Source organism: Ranitomeya imitator, chromosome 10, assembly GCF_032444005.1.
Source record: "Ranitomeya imitator isolate aRanImi1 chromosome 10, aRanImi1.pri, whole genome shotgun sequence".
Taxonomy (NCBI): Eukaryota; Metazoa; Chordata; class Amphibia; order Anura; family Dendrobatidae; genus Ranitomeya; species Ranitomeya imitator.
Genome location: NC_091291.1, coordinates 143144053 through 143170033, shown reverse-complemented (window position 1 = coordinate 143170033; position 25981 = coordinate 143144053). Strand labels below are relative to the sequence as shown.

Sequence of the window (25981 nt, the reverse complement as noted above, 5' to 3'; positions counted from 1 at the left end):
GTATATATACAGGAGGAGTGGTACTGTGCAGTGTATATATATAGGAGGAGTGGTACTGTGCAGTGTATATATACAGGAGAGGTGGTACTGTGCAGGGTATATATACAGGAGAGGTGGTACTGTGCAGTGTATATATACAGGAGAGGTGGTACTGTGCAGTGTATATATACAGGAGAGGTGGTACTGTGCAGGGTATATATACAGGAGAGGTGGTACTGTGCAGGGTATATATACAGGAGAGGTGGTACTGTGCAGTGTATATATACAGGAGGAGTGGTACTGTGCAGTGTATATATACAGGAGAGGTGGTACTGTGCAGGGTATATATACAGGAGAGGTGGTACTGTGCAGGGTATATATACAGGAGGGGTGGTACTGTGCAGTGTATATATACAGGAGGAGTGGTACTGTGCAGTGTATATATACAGGAGAGGTGGTACTGTGCAGGGTATATATACAGGAGAGGTGGTACTGTGCAGGGTATATATACAGGAGAGGTGGTACTGTGCAGTGTATATATACAGGAGGAGTGGTACTGTGCAGTGTATATATACAGGAGAGGTGGTACTGTGCAGGGTATATATACAGGAGAGGTGGTACTGTGCAGGGTATATATACAGGAGAGGTGGTACTGTGCAGTGTGTATATACAGGAGAGGTGGTACTGTTCAGTGTGTATATACAGGAGAGGTGGTACTGTGCAGTGTATATATAGGAGGAGTGGTACTGTGCAGTGTATATATAGGAGGAGTGGTACTGTGCAGTGTGTATATACAGGAGAGGTGGTACTGTGGAGGGTATATATACAGGAGAGGTGGTACTGTGCAGTGTATATATACAGGAGGAGTGGTACTGTGCAGTGTATATATATAGGAGGAGTGGTACTGTGCAGTGTATATATACAGGAGAGGTGGTACTGTGCAGGGTATATATACAGGAGAGGTGGTACTGTGCAGTGTACATATACAGGAGAGGTGGTACTGTGCAGTGTATATATACAGGAGAGGTGGTACTGTGCAGGGTATATATACAGGAGAGGTGGTACTGTGCAGTGTATATATACAGGAGGAGTGGTACTGTGCAGTGTATATATACAGGAGAGGTGGTACTGTGCAGGGTATATATACAGGAGAGGTGGTACTGTGCAGGGTATATATACAGGAGAGGTGGTACTGTGCAGTGTATATATACAGGAGGAGTGGTACTGTGCAGTGTGTATATACAGGAGAGGTGGTACTGTGCAGTGTGTATATACAGGAGAGGTGGTACTGTGCAGTGTATATATACAGGAGTAGTGGTACTGTGCAGTGTATATATACAGGAGGAGTGGTACTGTGCAGTGTATATATACAGGAGGAGTGGTACTGTGCAGTGTATATATACAGGAGAGGTGGTACTGTGCAGTGTGTATATACAGGAGAGGTGGTACTGTGCAGTGTATATATACAGGAGAGGTAGTACTGTGCAGTGTGTATATACAGGAGGATCGTTACTGTGCAGTGTATATATACAGGAGGAGTGGTACTGTGCAGTGTATATATACAGGAGAGGTGGTACTGTGCAGTGTATATATACAGGAGGAGTGGTACTGTGCAGGGTATATATACAGGAGAGGTGGTACTGTGCAGTGTATATATACAGGAGGAGTGGTACTGTGCAGTGTATATATACAGGAGAGGTGGTACTGTGCAGTGTATATATACAGGAGGAGTGGTACTGTGCAGGGTATATATACAGGAGAGGTGGTACTGTGCAGTGTATATATACAGGAGAGGTGGTACTGTGCAGGGTATATATACAGGAGAGGTGGTACTGTGCAGGGTATATATACAGGAGAGGTGGTACTGTGCAGTGTGTATATACAGGAGAGGTGGTACTGTGCAGTGTATATATATACAGGAGAGGTGGTACTGTGGAGGGTATATATACAGGAGAGGTGGTACTGTGCAGTGTATATATAGGAGGAGTGGTACTGTGCAGTGTATATATAGGAGGAGTGGTACTGTGCAGTGTGTATATACAGGAGAGGTGGTACTGTGGAGGGTATATATACAGGAGAGGTGGTACTGTGCAGTGTATATATACAGGAGGAGTGGTACTGTGCAGTGTATATATATAGGAGGAGTGGTACTGTGCAGTGTATATATACAGGAGAGGTGGTACTGTGCAGGGTATATATACAGGAGAGGTGGTACTGTGCAGTGTATATATACAGGAGAGGTGGTACTGTGCAGTGTATATATACAGGAGAGGTGGTACTGTGCAGGGTATATATACAGGAGAGGTGGTACTGTGCAGTGTATATATACAGGAGGGGTGGTACTGTGCAGTGTATATATACAGGAGGAGTGGTACTGTGCAGTGTATATATACAGGAGAGGTGGTACTGTGCAGGGTATATATACAGGAGAGGTGGTACTGTGCAGGGTATATATACAGGAGAGGTGGTACTGTGCAGTGTATATATACAGGAGGAGTGGTACTGTGCAGTGTATATATACAGGAGAGGTGGTACTGTGCAGGGTATATATAGGAGGAGTGGTACTGTGCAGTGTATATATAGGAGGAGTGGTACTGTGCAGTGTGTATATACAGGAGAGGTGGTACTGTGGAGGGTATATATACAGGAGAGGTGGTACTGTGCAGTGTATATATACAGGAGGAGTGGTACTGTGCAGTGTATATATATATATAGGAGGAGTGGTACTGTGCAGTGTATATATACAGGAGAGGTGGTACTGTGCAGGGTATATATACAGGAGAGGTGGTACTGTGCAGTGTATATATACAGGAGAGGTGGTACTGTGCAGTGTATATATACAGGAGAGGTGGTACTGTGCAGGGTATATATACAGGAGAGGTGGTACTGTGCAGTGTATATATACAGGAGGGGTGGTACTGTGCAGTGTATATATACAGGAGGAGTGGTACTGTGCAGTGTATATATACAGGAGAGGTGGTACTGTGCAGGGTATATATACAGGAGAGGTGGTACTGTGCAGTGTATATATACAGGAGGAGTGGTACTGTGCAGTGTATATATACAGGAGAGGTGGTACTGTGCAGGGTATATATACAGGAGAGGTGGTACTGTGCAGGGTATATATACAGGAGAGGTGGTACTGTGCAGTGTGTATATACAGGAGAGGTGGTACTGTGCAGTGTATATTTACAGGAGGAGTGGTACTGTGCAGTGTATATATACAGGAGAGGTGGTACTGTGCAGTGTATATATACAGGAGGAGTGGTACTGTGCAGGGTATATATACAGGAGAGGTGGTACTGTGCAGTGTATATATACAGGAGAGGTGGTACTGTGCAGTGTATATATACAGGAGAGGTGGTACTGTGCAGGGTATATATACAGGAGAGGTGGTACTGTGCAGTGTGTATATACAGGAGAGGTGGTACTGTGCAGTGTATATATACAGGAGTAGTGGTACTGTGCAGTGTATATATACAGGAGGAGTGGTACTGTGCAGTGTATATATACAGGAGGAGTGGTACTGTGCAGTGTATATATACAGGAGAGGTGGTACTGTGCAGTGTGTATATACAGGAGAGGTGGTACTGTGCAGTGTGTATATACAGGAGGATCGTTACTGTGCAGTGTATATATACAGGAGAGGTGGTACTGTGCAGTGTATATATACAGGAGGAGTGGTACTGTGCAGTGTATATATACAGGAGAGGTGGTACTGTGCAGTGTATATATACAGGAGAGGTGGTACTGTGCAGTGTGTATATACAGGAGAGGTAGTACTGTGCAGTGTGTATATACAGGAGGATCGTTACTGTGCAGTGTATATATACAGGAGAGGTGGTACTGTGCAGTGTATATATACAGGAGGAGTGGTACTGTGCAGTGTATATATACAGGAGAGGTGGTACTGTGCAGTGTATATATACAGGAGAGGTGGTACTGTGCAGTGTGTATATACAGGAGAGGTGGTACTGTGCAGTGTGTATATACAGGAGAGGTAGTACTGTGCAGTGTGTATATACAGGAGGATCGTTACTGTGCAGTGTGTATATACAGGAGAGGTGGTACTGTGCAGTGTGTATATACAGGAGGAGTGGTACTGTGCAGTGTATATATACAGGAGGAGTGGTACTGTGCAGTGTATATATACAGGAGAGGTGGTACTGTGCAGTGTATATATACAGGAGGAGTGGTACTGTGCAGTGTATATACACAGGAGAGGTGGTACTGTGCAGTGTGTATATACAGGAGAGGTGGTACTGTGCAGTGTATATATACAGGAGAGGTGGTACTGTGCAGTGTGTATATACAGGAGAGGTGGTACTGTGCAGTGTATATATACAGGAGGAGTGGTACTGTGCAGTGTATATATACAGGAGGAGTGGTACTGTGCAGTGTATATATACAGGAGAGGTGGTACTGTGCAGTGTATATATACAGGAGAGGTGGTACTGTGCAGTGTGTATATACTGGAGAGGTGGTACTGTGCAGTGTATATATACAGGAGGAGTGGTACTGTGCAGTGTATATATACAGGAGGAGTGGTACTGTGCAGTGTATATATACAGGAGGAGTGGTACTGTGCAGTGTATATATACAGGAGAGGTGGTACTGTGCAGTGTATATATACAGGAGAGGTGGTACTGTGCAGTGTGTATATACAGGAGAGGTGGTACTGTGCAGTGTATATATACAGGAGAGGTGGTACTGTGCAGTGTATATATACAGGAGAGGTGGTACTGTGCAGTGTGTATATACAGGAGAGGTGGTACTGTGCAGTGTATATATACAGGAGGAGTGGTACTGTGCAGTGTATATATACAGGAGGAGTGGTACTGTGCAGTGTATATATACAGGAGGAGTGGTACTGTGCAGTGTATATATACAGGAGGAGTGGTACTGTGCAGTGTATATATACAGGAGAGGTGGTACTGTGCAGTGTATATATACAGGAGGAGTGGTACTGTGCAGTGTATATATACAGGAGGAGTGGTACTGTGCAGTGTATATATACAGGAGAGGTGGTACTGTGCAGTGTATATATACAGGAGGAGTGGTACTGTGCAGTGTATATACAGGAGAGGTGGTACTGTGCAGTGTATATATACAGGAGGAGTGGTACTGTGCAGTGTATATATACAGGAGGAGTGGTACTGTGCAGTGTATATATACAGGAGAGGTGGTACTGTGCAGTGTATATATACAGGAGGAGTGGTACTGTGCAGTGTATATATACAGGAGGAGTGGTACTGTGCAGTGTATATATACAGGAGGAGTGGTACTGTGCAGTGCTCGCTGTGTGTCACATTATTGTTTTCCTCCTCTGCAGACTGACACATAATAAATTCTATTCTATTAGAATGTAAATATTGACACGCTGTGAGTGACAACCCGGCAGACGTCCCCTTGTCTCTGTGACTGGTTGTCAGCACAGTCCCCCATCATCTTCTATTCTGTGATCACTTTTCCTTTGTACAGACATAATAATGCTACTTATAGCAGAGCCTCGGTGCGGCCCCCTATCCTCTGTACTGAGCCCCCACCTTCTTGTCTGCTTCATAGGAATATAAAGAGAGGGTCCGCACAGCGCAGGGTACAGTGTCGGTGCAGCGGACGGAGGGACATTACCCGATACTGATATGGTCACTTGACATGTGGCTTGGCCCAGTTCATTGGTGGCCGTACAGCGGTAAGTGCCGGACATCGGCTCCGACAGGTTAGTGAGAAGGAGAGATCCCGTTATCTGATCTACGGAAAACAAAACAAACACCATGCTAATTGCCCCTCTCCTGAAATCCTCTGTGCTGCTGGAACAACCCTGCTACTTCCTCTATGTAACTCAGTCTATGATCTGCTCTGTGCAGTCCATAAGCTACAAGATCAGCACACTCCTCTCCTGAAATCTTCTGTGCGGCTGGAACAACCCTGCTACTTCCTCTATGTAATTCAGTCTTTGATCTGCTCTGTGCAGTCCATAAGCTACAAGATCAGCACACTCCTCTCCTAAAATCCTCTGTGCTGCTGGAACAACCCTGCTACTTCCTCTATGTAACTCAGTCTATGATCTGCTCTGTGCAGTCCATAAGCTACAAGATCAGCACACTCCTCTCCTGAAATCTTCTGTGCGGCTGGAACAACCCTGCTACTTCCTCTATGTAACTCAGTCTATGATCTGCTCTGTGCAGTCCATAAGCTACAAGATCAGCACACTCCTCTCCTAAAATCCTCTGTGCTGCTGGAACAACCCTGCTACTTCCTCTATGTAACTCAGTCTATGATCTGCTCTGTGCAGTCCATAAGCTACAAGATCAGCACACTCCTCTCCTGAAATCTTCTGTGCGGCTGGAACAACCCTGCTACTTCCTCTATGTAATTCAGTCTTTGATCTGCTCTGTGCAGTCCATAAGCTACAAGATCAGCACACTCCTCTCCTAAAATCCTCTGTGCTGCTGGAACAACCCTGCTACTTCCTCTATGTAACTCAGTCTATGATCTGCTCTGTGCAGTCCATAAGCTACAAGATCAGCACACTCCTCTCCTAAAATCCTCTGTGCTGCTGGAACAACCCTGCTACTTCCTCTATGTAACTCAGTCTATGATCTGCTCTGTGCAGTCCATAAGCTACAAGATCAGCACACTCCTCTCCTGAAATCCTCTGTGCGGCTTGAACAACACTGCTACTTCCTCTATGTAACTCAGTCTATGATCCGCTCTGTGCAGGCCATAAGCTACAAGATCAGCACACTCCTCTCCTGAAATCCTCTGTGCGGCTTGAACAACACTGCTACTTCCTTTATGTAACTCAGTCTTTGATCTGTTCTGTGCAGGCCATAAGCTACAAGATCAGCACACTCATCTCCTAAAATCCTCTGTGCTGCTGGAACAACCCTGCTACTTCCTCTATGTAACTCAGTCTATGATCTGCTCTGTGCAGGCCATAAGCTACAAGATCAGCACACTCCTCTCCTGAAATCCTCTGTGCTGCTGTAACAGTTTTGTAACCTAGTCTGTCATCTGTCACAAGATCAGCACATTCTGAATATCCCCCCATATTTCCACCATCACCCTCAAAGCTTCGTACTTTCCATCATTCCTGGCAGCAGCGCAGATTTTGTGCCCACCCTGGACCATGTGTAGACGGGCGGGGGGTTACCAGTGGAGGAGCAGGTCAGGGTGGCATCTTGGCCCGTTAACGTATTTCCATTAGACTGACAAGTAGGAGAAGTCGGAGGCACTGGAAATTAAAAAAGAAAGTTTAGCACGTGCTGCAGAGGACGACCCCAAATGTAGCAGGGCCGAGGAGGGTCCATACAGACAGATACATATTGGGACCCCTATTATATGCCCACCACCGCTTTTCCAACCTCTGTGAATATTGGGCCCCCATTTTATGCCCCCACCCCTTTTACAACCCTAGGTGAATATTGGGCCCCCATTTTATGCCCCCGCCCCTTTTCCACCCCAGGGGAAAACACTCAGAAAGGAGCAAAGAAGGAAACAAACACCAGGTCTACATCTGACACCCTGACACCATAATGGGGGTCTCGGTTTGATTTTGTGGTCCTCTTCTATTTACACCACTGTCTGGTGATGGTAATAAGGGGGCTCTGACAACCATCTAATGAGGGAAGAGACCCTCTCACCGAGGACTGAGAGCTGTATGACCCCGGCTCCGGTGCCGCTGAAATCAGGAGGGTTATTCACTTCACAGATATAAGAGCCATTGTCCAACCAGGCGATATTGGTCAGCTGAATGGAGGCCACCCCTGAGGTCGGGGGGTTCTGGACCGTACTCAGGCGGTCGGCCTGGGACCCCAGCTTATACGTCGTTCCATCAGAAAAGTAATAAATCTGGATAAAAGAAGCGAAGGACAGTAAGAATATAATGTAAGGAAAGGTAATGGAGGGTAAGAATAATGAAACAATGTAACAAAATGTACAATAACAGAAAGATGTGATCATGGGACATAATATTACATAATACTGCAATACAATATAACCTACTATTACAATGTTACCTAACATATAATGTAACCAAATATAAGGAAATGTAACATCATTTATCCTGTAATGTATCATTTATGTCCTATAATGTAACAATAAATCATTAGAAAGTGTAACAAAATCGTCTGGAATATCCTGTAATAATATAACAATCATTCTACGTATCCTGGGAAATTCAGAATCCAGAAATGTGACGTTACCACTGATGATATAATGTGTCCATCCTCGGATCGGCTCACAATATCAGAACAGGGGCTCTAACTGTTCATCCTGGGCTCACTGGTTCCTGAATAGAATCCCAGCACTACAGTAGAGACTGACACAGGCAGGAGACAGGGCAGATAATACTGGACAGTGCTGAATGTTACCACTCATGGTGGCTGCACTGATTATGGCCAGTCTATAATCTCTGCTTGTGTTTATATTACATATATTATATACGTGGATTGTGATAAGTCATTGTGCCGTTAACTAACGAGCCGCCTACGCCTCACTCATTAACATAAAAAGGGAATCTGGGAGAGGAGATGAAATGTGACATTTATGAGAACGTGTCCCCCAATAACTGAGGGTCGCTGCCGCCCTGCTGGTAACAGCGGGCACTAGGAGATGACCACTGAAGGCTTTATATTTACTGCTGGTAATTCTTAAAGGGCCAGTACCCTTCATAAAGCAGATATGAATATAAGAAATATGTGAATATGTTTCGTCGCCTTCTCACCTGCTGCCATCTTGATGTTTGGGGGTTTCCAGGTGAAAACTTCCATTCTATCACAAACTGATTGCCCACGGTGGTGGAGTACAGGCAGGGCAGGATCACCGTAGACCCAGATTTTCCCACTACGATTTTCTCGGGGGTTGTCACTGATACCGAGCCTTGAAAAGAAGGAAACAGCATCCCAGTGTGAATAGAGGCAGAGAAGCAGAATATTCAGCTTTACAGATAACCTCAGTGATCATCTGAGTCTTATTGGTCAGAGCTTCATGGAAGGAAGCAAGGGAGCCCCTGTCACCTGCGCAGCTCGTGATGGCGCTGGTTCACCGTCACCCTCCGATGTGTGGATGCAGCCAGGGTCTGTGTCTGCCCCTTTAAGGAGCCTTGCAGCCTCACCTGTTTGGGGCTCTGGCCCCTCAGCAGCAAACAGCAGGAATTAGCTGGGAAAATTGATTGAGGACAGCAGTGTACGATATATGTCCTAACTTTTGAAGAAGGTAAAGAGGGACAAAGGTAGCGGTGTGGCAAAATTTAGGCCATACCCATTTCACAACTAGTCACACCCAAATCCACGTCCCAACCACACCCATTTAGCACTGCTGATCACACTGTTTCATAAACAATAATTATAAACAGAAAAAAAATATGGCCACACAGTGCTCCATACTGTATAATTGCCACACACAATGCTCCATACTGTATAATGGCCCCACATGATGCTCCATACTGTATAATGGCCACACCGTGCTCCATACGGTATAATGGCCACATATGATGCTCCATACTGTATAATGGCCCCACATGATGCTCCATACTGTATAATAGCCACACATAGTGCTTCATGCTGTATAATGGCAACACATGATGCTCAATACTGTACAATGGCCACACATGATGCACCATACTGTATAATGACCCCACATGATGCTCCATACTGTATAATGGCCACACAGTGCTCCATACTGTATAATGGCCCCACATGATGCTCCATACTGTATAATGGCCACACAGTGCTCTATACTAAAACCAAAAACACATGGGCTACTTGCAAAGTGAACAAGTCTGTAGAGACCTGTTCACACCACCAAAGAACTTGAAGACACAAAAGCGCACAGAGAGGTCAAAAAATACTCTGTTGTAAAAAAGTCACAGTAAATAAGCAAGTGCTAGTCAAAAAATGAAAAAATACAGGGTATTTAGATAATACGTTTTTTTTTGCAAAAAAAAAGTATGTTAAGCTGCTCCACCAATCGCCAAGGTATACCCATAATAGAGCAGTCCTACCTAATGTAGAGTATTTTTTTACCTCTCTGTGCGCTTTTGTGTCTTCAAGTTCTTTGGTGGTGTGAACAGGTCTCTACAGACTTGTTCACTTTGCAAGTAGCCCATGTGTTTTTGGTTTTATAATTGTTCTCTTGTTTCTACAAGACTAGGGAGTCCACCACTCCTCTGTGGGTCATTTGCATTGTAGCTGTTCCATCTTGCAAGTTCTGCATGGATATTTTCTCTCTGAACACTGTTCACACAGGTACTATACCGATGATCAGGTTTTTAAATACATCAGATAGGGACTATGTACATTAGACAGGACTGCTCTATTAAGGGTATACCTTGGCGATTGGTGGAGCAGCTTAACATACTTTTTTTGCAAAAAAACGTATTAACTAAATACCCTGTATTTTTTTCATTTTTTGACTAGCACTTGCTTATTTACTGTGACTTTTTTACAACAGAGTATTTTTTGACATCTCTGTGCGCTTTTGTGTCTTCACAGTGCTCTATACTGTATAATGGCCCCACATGATGCTCCATACTGCATAATGGTCACACAGTGCTCCATACTGTATAATGGCCACACATGATGCTCCATACTGCATAATGGTCACACAGTGCTCCATACTGTATAATGGCCACACATGATGCTCCATACTGTATAATGGCCACACAGTGCTCCATACTGTATTATGGCCATAGATGATGCTCAATACTGTATAATGGCCACACATGATGCTCCATACTGTATAATGGCAACACAGTGCTCCATACTGTATTATGGCTACACACGATGCTCCATACTGTATAATGGCCATACATGATGCTGCATACTGTATAATGGCCACACAGTGCTGGATAATGGCCATATGGTGCTCCATACTGTAATATGGCCACAGATGATGCTCAATACTGTATAGTGGCCACGCAGTGCTCCATACTGTATAATTGCCACACACGATTCTCCATACTGTATAATGGCCACACATGATGCTGCATACTGTATGATGGCCACACAGTGCTCCATACTGTATTATGGCCACACATTATGCTCAATACTGTATAATGGCCACACAGTACTCCATACTGTATAATAGCCACACATGATGCTCCATACTGTATAATGGCCACTCATGATGCTCCATGCTGGATAATGGCCACACAGTGCTCCATACTGTAATATGGCCATAGATGATGCTCAATACTGTGTAATGGCCACACAGTGCTCCATACAGTATAATGGCCACACACGATGCTCCATACTGCATAATGGCCACACAGTGCTCCATACTGTATAATGGCCATACATGATGCTGCATACTGTATAATGGCCACACAGTGCTCCATACTGTATTATGGCCATAGATGATGCTCAATACTGTATAATGGCCACACATGATGCTCCATACTGTATAATGGCAACACAGTGCTCCATACTGTATTATGGCTACACACGATGCTCCATACTGTATAATGGCCATACATGATGCTGCATACTGTATAATGGCCACACAGTGCTCCATACTGTATTATGGCCACTTATTATGCTTAATACTGTATAATGGCCACACAGAACTCCATACTGTATAACAGCCACACATTATGCTCCATACTGTATAATGGCCACACAGTGCTCCATACTGTATAATGGCCCCACATGATGCTCCATACTGTATAATGGCCACACAGTGCTCCATACTGTATAATGGCCCCACATGATGCTCCATACTGTATAATGGCCACACAGTACTCCTTACTGTATAATAGCCACACATGATGCTTCATACTGTATAATGGCCACACATGATGCTCCATGCTGGATAATGGCCATATGGTGCTCCATACTGTAATATGGCCACAGATGATGCTCAATACTGTATAGTGGCCACGCAGTGCTCCATACTGTATAAAGGCCACACACGATGCTCCATACTGTATAATGGCCACACATGATGCTGCATACTGTATAATGGCCACACAGTGCTCCATTCTGTATTATGGCCACACATGATGCTCAATACTGTATAGTGGCCACGCAGTGCTCCATACTGTATAATTGCCACACACGATTCTCCATACTGTATAATGGCCACACATGATGCTGCATACTGTATGATGGCCACACAGTGCTCCATACTGTATTATGGCCACACATTATGCTCAATACTGTATAATGGCCACACAGTACTCCATACTGTATAATAGCCACACATGATGCTCCATACTGTATAATGGCCACTCATGATGCTCCATGCTGGATAATGGCCACACAGTGCTCCATACTGTAATATGGCCATAGATGATGCTCAATACTGTGTAATGGCCACACAGTGCTCCATACAGTATAATGGCCACACACGATGCTCCATACTGCATAATGGCCACACAGTGCTCCATACTGTATAATGGCCATACATGATGCTGCATACTGTATAATGGCCACACAGTGCTCCATACTGTATTATGGCTACACATTATGCTCAATACTGTATAATGGCCATACATGATGCTGCATACTGTATAATGGCCACACAGTGCTCCATACTGTATTATGGCTACACATTATGCTCAATACTGTATAATGGCCACACAGTACTCCATACTGTATAATAGACACACATGATGCTCCATACTGTATAATGGCCACACAGTGCTCCATACTGTATTATGGCCACAGAAGATGCTCAATACTGTATAATGGCCACACAGTGCTCCATGCTGTATAATGGCCACACACGATGCTCCATACTGTATAATGGCCCCACATGATGCTCCATACTGTATAATGGCCACACAGTATGCTCAATACTATATAATGGCCACATAGAATGCTCCATACTGTATAATGGACCCGCATGATGCTCATACTGTATAATGGCCACACAGTGCTCTGTACTGTATAATTGCCCCACATGATGCCCCATTCTGTATAATGGCTACACAGGATGCTCCATACTGTATAATGGCCACACAGTGCTCCATGCTCTATAATGGCCCCACATGATGTTCAATACTGTATAATGGCCACACAGTGCTCCATACTGTATAATGGCCCCACATTATGCTCAATACAGTATAGTGGCCACACAGTGCTCCATACTGTATAATGGCCACACATGCTACTCATGCTGTATAATGGCCACACATGATGCTGCGTACAGCATAGTGGCCACACAGTGCTCCATACTGTATAATAGCCACACAGTGATCCATACTGTATAAAGGCCCCACATGATGCTCAATACTGTATATTGGCCACACAGTGCTCCATACTGCATAAGGGTCCCACATGATGCTCCATACTGTATAATGGCCACACAGTGCTCCATACTGTAGACGTGCCCCACATGATGCTGTGTACAGTATCATAGCCCCATGTGATGTTCCATACTGTATAATGGCCACACAGTGCTCCATACTGTATAATGGCCCCACATGATGCTCAATACTGTATAATGGCCACATAGTGCTCCATACTGTATAATGGCCACACATGATGCTCAATATTGTATAATGGTCACATAGTTCTCCATACTGTATAATGGCCCCACATGATGCTCCATACTGTATAATGGCCACACAGTGCTCCATACTGTATAAGGGCCCCACATGATGCTGTGTACAGTATCATGGACCCATGTGATGCTCCATACTATATAATCGCCACACAGTGCTCCATACTGTATAATGGCCCCACATGATGCTCAATACTGTATAATGGCCACACAGTGCTCCATACTGTAAAATGGCCACACATGATGCTCAATACTGTATAATGGCCACACAGAACTCCATACTTTATAATGGCCCCACATGATGCTGCGTACAGTATCATGGCCCCACATGATGCTTCATACTGTATAATGGCCACACACTGCTCCATACTGTATAATAGCCCACATAACGCTCAATACTGTATAAAGGCCACACAGTGCTCCATACTTTATAATGACCACACAGTGCTTCATAGTGTATAATAGCCCCACATGACGCTCAATACTGTATAATGGCCCCACATGACACTCAATACTGTATAATGGCCACGCAGTGCTCCATACTTTATAATGGCCCCACATGATGCTCAATACTGTATAATGGCCCCACATGACACTCAATACTGTATAATGGCCACGCAGTGCTCCATACTTTATAATGGCCCCACATGATGCTCGATACTGTATAATGGCAACAGTGCTCAATACTGTATAATGGCCACACATGATGCTCCATACTGTATAAAGGCCACACAGTGCTCCATACTGTATAATGGCCCCACATGATGATGCGTACAGTATCATAGCCCCACATGATTCTCCATACTGTATAATGGCCACACAGTGCTCCATACTGTATTTTGTCCCCACATGATGCTCAATACTGTATAATGGCCACACAGTTCTCCATACTGTATAATAGCCCCACATGATGCTGCGTACTATATCATGGCCCCATGTGATGCTCCATACTGTATAATGGTCACACAGTGCTCCATACTGTATAATGGACCCACATGATGCTCAATACTGTGTAAAGGCGACACAATGCTCCATACTGTATAATGGGCACACAGTGCTCCATACAGTTTAATGGCCCCACATGATGATCTATACTGTATAATGGCCACACAATGCTCCATACTGTATAATAGCCCCACATGATGCTCAATGCTTTAGAATGTCCACACAGTGCTCCATGCTGTATAATAGCCCCACATGATGCTCCATACTGTATAATGGCCACACAGTGCTCCATACTCTATAATGGCCCCACATGATGCTCATACTGTATAATGGCCAGACAGTGCTCCATACCGCATAATGGCCACACATGATGCTCAATACTATGTAATGGCCATACAGTGCTCCATGCTGTATAATGGTCCCACATGATGCTCCATACTGTATAATGGCCATGCATGATGTTGCGTACTGTATAATGGCCACACAGTGCTCCATGCTGTACAATGGCCCCACATGATGCTGCGTACTGTATAATGGCTACACCTGATGCTCCAAGCTGTATAATGGCCCCACATGATGCTCCACACTGTATAATGGCCACACAGTGCTTCATAGTGTATAATGACCACACATGATGCTCCATACTGTATAATGGCCAAACATGAAACTCCATACTGTATAATGGCCCCACATGATGCTGCGTACAGTATAATGGCCCCACATGATGCTCCATACTGTATAATGGCCCCACATGATGCTGTGTACAGTATAATGGCTCCACATGATGCTCTATACTGTATAATGGCCACACATGACATGCCAGTGTACAGTCAGGGCTGTAGATGTGTCCCAGCAGCTCTGCTTACAATGCAATGCAGGCAAAGATTTCACCACCTATCGCTGTCCACACTGCTGCCTCACAGATCCTAGACATTGCAATGTAGCCCATCTCTGTGAACTCTGCATGTACTCAGACAACACCACTATCTACTGGCTCCACTCCATAACTGCTGTAGTATATAAAGGATACATATATATATATATATATATATATATATATATATACTGTGCCTATGACTAACAAGCTTGTACTGTAAGAACAGAAGGGCCAGCTGCATGTATGTGTGCAACACACGTGCAACACACACACACCACACACACACGCACACCACACACACATGCATGCCACACACACACACCACACACACACCTCAGAATGTCCTCTCTCCCTCTCTGAACCACCAGAGAAGATATGGAGGGGTCGTGGCCTAATCAAGGGGGTATGTCGGCTGCTTCTCCTGCTGGCTGTGCGGGACTGCGGGGCACAGCCTCACAATCGGGACAGTCCCGCGGTATGAGGGACGGTTGAGAGCTATGCAATATTATAAGGCTGCTCTGCTCCACTGCCAGGATCTGCTATTCCTCTGCTACTTCAGTCCTGCAGTTCTCCTATCTAGGGTATGTGCTCAAGGTCAGGGATCGGCAGCAATTTGGATACAGCACATGTCGACTGCCCTCTATGGAAAGCAGATGACTCCTCTGTGATCACTGAACCGTGCAGAATCGCCACGTCCAATATATGGTACAAGTGACATTTATCTTACGGAGACTGAGCGTCTGCACCCGATAAATAGACATGCTGCGGTCTGGAGAGACGCGCTATATGTCTGTCTCTGCGGGTAACCGCGGGCGTCTGTGGACAGCTCCACTACCTGGTAATAGTGACGCACTGATCAACGCAACAGTTTGAATGTGACCGATCTGTATATGTGTATATTTGGCCTATCTACCCATGTGTATATACAGTGTATATATATATATATATATATATATATATATATATATATATATATATGTCATATCTACCCATGTGTATATTATTATTATTATTATTTATTTCTATAGCACCATTGATTCCATGGTGCTGTACATGAGAAGGCGTTACATACAAATTACAGATATCACTTACAGTAAGCAAACTAACAATTACTGACTGATACAGAGGGGCGAGTGTATTTACAGTATATCTATATATATAATTGTCTAAGGTCCACTTCCTTCTGTCTGTCTGTCTGTCCTGGAAATCCTGCGTCGCTGATTGGTCGCGGCCACCAGGCCGCGACCAATCAGTGACGGGCACAGCCCAGCCGAGAATTAGTCTCTCCCTACTTCCACCCAGTCAGTGCCCGGCTCCCGCTCCATACTCCACTCCAGTCAGCGCTCACACAGGGTTAATGGCAGCGGTAACGGACCGTGTTATCCCGCGGTGTAACGCACTCCGTTAACGCTGCCATTAACCCTGTGTGACCAAGTTTTTACTATTGATGCTGCCTATGCAGCATCAATAGTAAAAAAATCTAATGTTAAAAATAAATAAAAAAAAAAAAACCTGCTATTCTCACCTTCCGTCGTCCACCGTGAGACCGCTAAGTCATCTGGGTAATTTCGCAATGTTTCTCTGGGAACGGAAGCTGGCGGCAGCCGCTCGCACATAAGGACAGCTTCGCTGGATGACGGAGGGTGAGTATATAACTATTTTTTATTTTAATTATTTTATTTAACAGGGATATGATGCCCGCATTGCTATATACTACGTGGCCTGTGTTATATACTGTGTGGCTGCTATATACTACGTGGGCAGTGTTATATACTGCGTGGGCTGTGTTACATACTGAGTGGGCTGTGCTATATATTACGTGGGCTGTGTTATATACTGCGTGGCTGCTATTTACTACATGGGCAGTGTTATATACTGTGTGGACTGTGTTATATACTGCATGGGCTGTGCTATATATTACATGGGTTGTGTTATATACTGCGGGGCAGTGTTATATAGTGCGTGGGCTGTGTTATATACTGCGTGGGCTGTGCTATATATTACGTGGGCTGTTATATACTGCGTGGCTGCTATATACTACGTGGGCTGTGTTATATACTGCGTGGCCTGTGTTATATACTACGTGGCCTGTGCTATACATTACGTGGGCTGTGTTATAAACTACGTGGCTGTGATATATACTACGTGGCTCCTATCTACTATGTTGCCTGTGCTATATACTATGTGGCTGCTATATACATACATATTCTAGAATACCCGATGCGTTAGAATCGGGCCACCATCAAGTATGTCATATTTACCTATGTGTGTGTATGATATATATATATATATATATATATATATATATATATATATATATATATATATAATGTCATATAGATTCAAGATTCTTGAATCTTGATCTTGAATCTTGAATCTTGAATCTATAATGTCATATCTATCTGTGTGCGATGTGTGTAGTCACAAGCATTATTACTTTATTACTTGTCCGTGTATGTGATGTCTATCTGTCTGGGGTCCATACAGTTCTCAGCCCTCGTTTTGCCCCCTCCATAGTGGTATAATATTATCACCTATATTTAGTTACGCACCTGTCTGAGCGGCGAGGCCGATGATTACAAGGAGGGAACATTGGAGCAGCATGGTGCCCGGTGATGGCTGCTCAGTCTCTCTGCCAACTAGAACCTGTTATCTGCTCGACCGTTGTGTGAGTCACTGGACCGGCCCAACCGCAGCCGACAACCCACCGTGTTACCTCCCGTACGCTGAGAGCAACCTACAATAATGTGACCAGAAGAATAACAAGGGGTTATATATGTACAAAAAAAGTCAGCAAAACTAAAAATCTGTCCTAAAGTAACAACACAACCTGTGGCCTCACCTCCTAATTATCCCTCAGCTTTATACAGCCGGCAACTAATTACATCAGTCAGCCATGTTACCCCAGACTCACTCAGCATTACTGCCCGAGTCTGAAAATCTGTACTGCACTGTCTGTAAGGGCAATATTATAGCAGTTATATTCTTGTACATAGGGGGCAGTAGTATAGCAGTTATATTCTTGTACATGGGAGCAGTATTATAGTAGTTATATTCTTGTACATAGAAGCAGTATTATAGTACTTATATTCCTGTATATAGGAGCAGTATTATAGCAGTTATATTCTTATACATAGGAGCAGTATTATAGTAGTAATATTCTTGTACATAGGGGCAGTATTATAGTAGTAATATTCTTGTACATAGGGGCAGTATTATAGTAGTTATATTCTTGTACATAGGGACAGTATTATAGTAGTTATATTCCTGTATATAGGAGCAGTATTATAGCAGTTATATTCTTATACATAGGAGCAGTATTATAGTAGTTATATTCCTGTATATAGGAGCAGTATTATAGCAGTTATATTCTTGTATATAGGGGGCAATATTACAGTAGTTATATTCTTGTATATAGGGCAGGATTACAGTAGTTATATTCCTGAATATAGGAGCAGTATTATGGTAGTTATATTCTTGTACATAGGAGCAGTATTATAGTAGTTATATTCTTGTACATAGGGGCAGTATTATAGTAGTTATATTCTTGTACATAGGAGCAGTATTATAGTAGTTATATTCTTGTACATAGGGGCAGTATTATAGTAGTTATGTTCTTGTACATAGAGCAGTATTATAGTAGTTATATTCTTGTACATAGGGGCAGTATTATAGTAGTTATATTCTTGTACATAGGAGCAGTATTATAGTAGTTATATTCATATAGGAGCAGCATTACAGTAGTTATATTCTTGTATATAGGGCAGTATTATAGTAGTTATATTCTTGTATATAGGGCAGTATTATAGTAGTCATATTTTTGTACATAGGGGCAGTATTATAGTACTTATATTCTTGTATATAGGAGCAGTATTACAGTAGTTATATTCTTGTACATAGAGCAGTATTATAGTAGTTATATTCTTGTAAATAGGAGCAGTATTATAGTAGTTATATTCTTGTATATAGGAGCAGTATTACAGTAGTTATATTCTTGTACATAGAGCAGTATTATAGTAGTTATATTCTTGTAAATAGGAGCAGTATTATAGTAGTTATATTCTTGTACATAGGGGCAGTATTATAGTACTTATATTCTTGTATATAGGAGCAGTATTACAGTAGTTATATTCTTGTACATAGAGCAGTATTATAGTAGTTATATTCTTGTACACAGGGGCAGTATTATAGTAGTTATATTCTTGTACATAGGAGCAGTATTATAGTAGTTATATTCTTGTATATAGGAGCAGTATTATAGTAGTTATATTCTTGTATATAGGGGCAGTATTATAGTAGTTATTTTCTTGTACATAGGAGCAGTATTCTAGTAGTTATATTCTTGTACATAGGGAGCAGTATTATAGTAGTTATATTCTTGTACATAGGAGCAGTATTATAGTAGTTAGATTCTTGTACATAGGGGGGGGGGTAGTATTATAGTAGTTAGATTCTTGTATATAGGGGCAGTATTATAGTAGTTATATTCTTGTACATAGGGGCAGTATTGTAGTAGTTATATTCTTGTACATAGGGACAGTATTGTAGTAGTTATATTCTTGTACATAGGGAGCAGTATATAGTATTTATTTTCTTGTACATTATAATAGGTAATTTCTTGTATAAAAAGGGCAGTATTATAGTATTTAGTGCCTGATCGGGGGATATTAAGAATAAGTTAATTACATTTACAAAAGCCTATTTATTATTATTTTTCATACCATGTGAGTGCTTATATAAGTATCATGGGGAGTTGCCCTTTAAGGTCTGTGACAGTACACCGTCTTGTTACTTTACCTTCCCCCGCACAAGCTTGTAATGAGGGGATACCCCAGGCTGTCTCATTCCGCCCCCTCTATCATTACCATTGTATGTATGGTAACATATGACAAAATATTCCCGTGCTGTTTTTCTGTCTCATCTGGTTTTACATTTGTGCCTAATTACTGATTACTTTTGTTCCTGGAGATAAGATGTAACTCTTGTGTTTTTTCTATTTTTATGGAAGGTGCGTTGTGGAAATGATGCCTCTTGTCACACACGTCATTATATATAATCACCGTAACAATATAATTGTAGCAAGATACTGACTCTCTTGAGGTTCTAGAGTATCAGATATGCCCTGTGAACAGAAGTTGTTCTGGAAGGTCAGCATCAAAAGTAAAGGATTATTTAGACAGATCCATAATCGGGAAACGAGTTTTCCTAGGTACGCTCATTCGCATCTACACAGTCCAACAATCAACTGATGAATGTGCAAAATATTCTTTCTTCAGGTGCAATGATGTTTAAAGAGACTTAAAAATCACGGATGTCTGCAGCGCGTCGTCATCATCGTTACACAGGACATGTGCTGCCGATAATATGATCTACTGTGCTCGAGAACGATCGTAGTAGATATCTTTCTGTGTTCATATCCTTCAGGTCAGCCAGGCTAATAAACGAGTGCCAATCGGCTGTTACATAGCTGATTGGCAGCCATTTTTAGTGTGAGGTCAGCCCACCTAAATAGGAATTTATGCAACATTAGAACATTTATAGAATTATAAGAGCATATGATGAGGATCATATATAATATTAAGTACATGAGGTACAGTGATGGGGTCTGACTACACCCCTTTATCCAGTGGAGCTGTCTGTCTTGGAGTCTCCACATGTTCCTATAGCATGGCTCATTAGATTACTTCTTATATTTTGAGGGGCCCAGGGCAGTGGTTGACCTCATCTCACAACATTGGGCATGAATTATATTTCCAGGCTTACATGATGTGTGGAGATATTATCTGGAGATTTTGTTTGTTCTCCGCTCTATCAGGTTTTGGTGGCCGCACCTTCTCCCTGCAGTTACCTGGTACTGAGCAAATCTGATTCCCCTGCAACAGGTTAAATATTAATTTCCCAGAAAAGAATTGAACACAAAGGAATCTGAAGTCAGCGAGCATCATGTGGGCCACCATCAGATGAATTATTGTGACAATAAATATATTTTGTTCTAGAATTTCACCACCTAAACTGATCTACATTCATACAACCATGATCTGTCATAAGCAATGGCTTCAGGTGTGTCTGCTGGACACCAGGGTAGACAGACCTTGTGCCAGACAGATTCTGCAGGTCCCCTTTCAGCTACACTTTCTATGCAAACTGTAAACACATTGTTAGTCCAGGATCCAAACTTCCTAAGAACACTCTAATTACTGCTTGCTAGAGGCATAATTAATTCCATCAGACAGTGACAGGGATAGTGCCACCTATTGAAAGCAGCAATCCTAAAAGTCAGTATCAATGCAGTAGATACAATGTAACACTGGAAACAGTAATGCAGTGAATACAATGTAACACTGGATACAAGAATGTAATGTATGCAATGTAACACTGGATACAATGTAACACGGGATACAATAATGCAGTGGATACAATGTAACACTGGATACAAGAATGTAATGTATGCAATGTAACACTGGATGCAATAATGTAATGTATGCAATGTAACACTGGATACAATGTAACACGGGATACAATAATGCAGTGAATACAATGTAACACTGGATACAAGAATGTAATGTATGCAATGTAACACTGGATACAATAATGTAGTGGATAAAATGTAACACTGGATACAATAATGTAATATATGCAATGTATCACTGGATGCAATAATGTTTGGGATACAATGTAACACGGGATACAATAATGCAGTGGATACAATGTATCACTGGATAAAAATGCAGTGAATACAATGTATAACTGGATGCAATAATGCAATGCATATAATATAACAATAGATACAATAATGCAAGTGATACAATATAACACTAGATACAATAATGTAATGTATGCAATGTAACACTAGATACAATAATGTAATGGATGCAATGTAACACTGGATACAATGATGCAGTGGATACAATGTAACATTCTCTCTCATTTGGGATATATTGTTATGGGGCGAGATTAAATGTATCTAATTATATCAGAAAACATATTTCTGACAGATTGCAATAGAGTTTGGGTCTTTCTTGCAACAGTAGAGTCCCCAGATAATCAGCAAATTAAAGTCGACAAGAATCCCACACAAGATATTTATATCCGAGAATTCGTCTTTTTCAAACCGCATTTGATATATGGATGATGGTTACATAACTGGAGCAGATCTGCTGAAAATGGATTTCTGAATATTCCTTGCAGGCAGTTGTACAGTAGATACAGCTCATTATATCATGAGTATTTCTTATTTAACGACAGGGGGGCTTTTACTGGGACTTCCATATATCAATGATCATATACAGTGGCTACAGAAAGTATTCACCCCCTTGGCTTTTTACCTACTTTGTTACATCGCAACCTATGTGTAATTATTGTTGTAATCCAATTTGTATGTGATGCGTCACCACTAAACAGTCTAAGTTGATGAAGTGAGGAAAATGTAGGCATACATTGAATTTATGGGATCACATAACTAAAAATGGACACCTGCATATGTTTTCACTCCTTTTGCTATGAAGCCCATGTTTGTTTTTTTTTGTAAATCTACCTTTTGCTATGAAGCCCATAAAAATTTCTGATGCAAGTAATTCCCTTCATACGTCCCATGCTGACCCTCTGTGTGCAATCTAAGTGTCACATTTCTGTCAGTATATACACTTTACCTTTTCAGAAAGGCCACAGAGGCTGCAACATCATTTACAAGAGGCACCACTAACCAAACACCAGCATGAAGACCAAGGAGAGCTCCAAACTCCATGAAGACCAAGGAAATCTCCAAACACCATGAAGACCAAAGAAATCTCCAAACAACAGCATGAAGACCAAGGAGAGCTCCAAACACCACGAAGACCAAAGAGATCTCCAAACAACACTACAAAGACCAAGGAAATCTCCAAACTCCATGAAGACCAAGGAAATCTCCAAACACCATAAAGACCAAGGAAATCTCCAAACAACACCATGAAGACCATGGAGATCTCCAAACAACATCATGCAGACCAAGGAGCTCTCCAAGCAACACCATGAAGACCAAGGAGATCTCCAAACAACAGCATGAAGACCAAGGAGAGCTCCAAACACCACGAAGACCAAGGAGATCTCTAAACAACACTACGAAGACCAAGGAAATCTCCAAACTCCATGAAGACCAAGGAAATCTCCAAACACCATGAAGACCAAGGAAATCTCCAAACAACACCATGAAGACCATGGAGATCTCCAAACAACATCATGCAGACCAAGGAGCTCTCCAAGCAACACCATGAAGACCAAGGAAATCTCCAAACACCACCATGAAGACCAAGGAGATCTCCAAACAACACGTCGAAGACCAAGGACATCTCCAAACAACACGACGAAGACCAAGGAGATCAACAAACATCACCATTAAGGCAAAGGAGGTCTCCAAGCAACACCACAAAGACCAAGGAGATCAACAAACACCACCATGCAGACAAAGGAGATCTCTAAACAACACTATGAAGACCAAGGAGATCAACAAACAACACCAGGAAGACCAAGGAGATCTCCAAACAACACTACGAAGACCAAGGGGATCTCCAAACAAGTCAGGGACAAAGTTGTTGAGAATTACAAGGCAGGGTTGGGTTATAAAAAATATCCCAGTCTTTGATGATCCCCCAGAGCTCCATCCATTATTATCAAACAGAAAGAACATGGTACCACAACAAACCTGCCAAGAGAGGACACCCAGCAATACAGAAGTATGGGCACCACATAGTCCTCCATACAGTGTAATGGGCCCCATATAATGCTCCATACTGAATAATGGGCTCCGTATAATGCTCCGTACAGAATTATGGGCCCTATATATTGCTCCATACAGTATAATGGACCCCATATATTGCTCCACACATTAAAAAAATTTAAAAACTAAATACTCACCTCTCCTCGTTTCCCGCTGCTGTGGTCTCCTCAGCATCTTCTGACTCTGCACTGCTCGGCAAAGGACACGCTGCAGTGATGTAATTGCTCCCTCTGCCCTGAGACGTCACAAAGTCAGAAGACGCTGAATAGACCAGAGCAGCGTGGAATGGGGAGAGGTGAGTATTTGAGGGAGGGGGCAGTGCCAGTGGTTTCATCAGTCTCCCCCGACTCATGGGCACCGTAGCGTGACGGTGTCCCCAAAGGCAAGTGGGCCTCCCCATTTGTCGAGGGCCCTGACATGTGCCCAGGTGCGCCGGGTGGTGATGTCAGCCCTGCCTTTAAGGAAGAGTGGGCAGACAAAATAATAATAATAATAATAATTTTTATTTATATAGCGCCAACATATTCCGCAGCGCTTTACAAATTCTAGAGGGGACTTGTACAGACAATAGACATTACAGCATAACAGAAATCACAGTTCAAAATAGATACCAAGAGGAGTGAGGGCCCTGCTCGCAAGCTTACAAACTATGGGGAAAAGGGGAGACACGAGAGGTGGATGGTAACAATTGCTTTAGTTATTCGGACCAGCTATAGTGTAAGGCTCAGGTGTTCATGTAAAGCTGCATGAACCAGTTACCTGCCTAAGTATGTAACAGTACAGACACAGAGGGCTAATACTGCATAAAGTGTATGAGAACATGATGCGAGACAAAAGCCTTTACTGACACACAAAAATTGTAAGCCTCGTTTTAAGTTTGCCAAAAGACATATGAGAGACTCCCCAAATGTAAGGAGAAAGGTGCTGTGGTCAGATGAGACCAAAATTGAACTTTTTGGCCACCAAGGTATACGCTATGTCTAGAGCCAACTCAACACAGGTCATCACCCCAAGAACACCATCCCCACAGTGAAACGTGGTGGTAGCAGCACCATGCTGTGGGGATGTTTTTCGGCAGCATGGACAGGGAAAATGGTCAGAGTCGAGATGAAGATGGATGCTGCAAAATACAGGTATATTCCTGAGTAAAACTTGTTTTTCTATCAGTTATTTGAGACTTGGACGGAGGTTCACCTTCCAACAATACAATGAACCAAAGCATACTGCTAAAGTGGATAATGACTTTTAGGATCGCTGCTTCCAATAGGGGGCGCTAGAGTTCTAGTCCTTTTCCTCTCTGTAGAGACAATTTAGATACCTTAATGTAGGAAAATGTAAAAAATAGAGAACATTAATAGCACAAGTCATATAATACAGTAGCATGGGCACCCCAGCATCTCTATAGCCGTTATCTATGGGACCTTTCGCCATCTTTTCATTTCCCGTCCTCCCTATAGCATCAATGATACAAAGGTTTCATTGCTAATCTATGGCACCCCAGGAGTTCGGGTACCACAGTAGTGCTGTCTTCCTCACGGGGAGGATAGTGCTATGCCTGTAGACAAGTGAGGTTTCCTTTGGTAAGTTTACACACACACACACACACACACACACACACACACACACACACACACACACACACACACACACACACACACACACACACACACAACACCTTCCACTTCCAGGCCAGGAGGGGGAGCTCCAAGCCCTGTTTTAGGGCAGCTTCCCTCAATAAAGATCCTGGTTTGGAAGCGGAGACAGTTCGGTTTGTTGCAGAAGTCTGTGTGCGAGGACAGACAGGAGTGGAGCACAGATGAAAAGCGAGAGCTCCAGGAGGCCATGAGCAGGCCTCTGAAGAGTATCAGCGCAAGAATCCGGGTATCGAGAGCCCGAGGCTTTTGTGGATTATAAAA

General features: G+C 42.9%; 1 protein-coding gene across 1 annotated transcript in view; it reads right to left on the bottom strand.

Moving 5' to 3' along the window:
* Positions 1 to 25981, bottom strand: part of VSIG2 (V-set and immunoglobulin domain containing 2) — a 47640-nt gene that overhangs the window by 7142 nt on the left and 14517 nt on the right. Inside the window, exons 3-6 of the mRNA XM_069743038.1 lie at positions 8708 to 8862; positions 7626 to 7833; positions 7064 to 7216; positions 5611 to 5730 (exon numbers count right to left, since the gene is read on the bottom strand). Coding sequence (XP_069599139.1) covers positions 5611 to 5730; positions 7064 to 7216; positions 7626 to 7833; positions 8708 to 8862 — 636 coding nt within the window. The remainder of the gene's footprint in view (positions 1 to 5610; positions 5731 to 7063; positions 7217 to 7625; positions 7834 to 8707; positions 8863 to 25981) is intronic.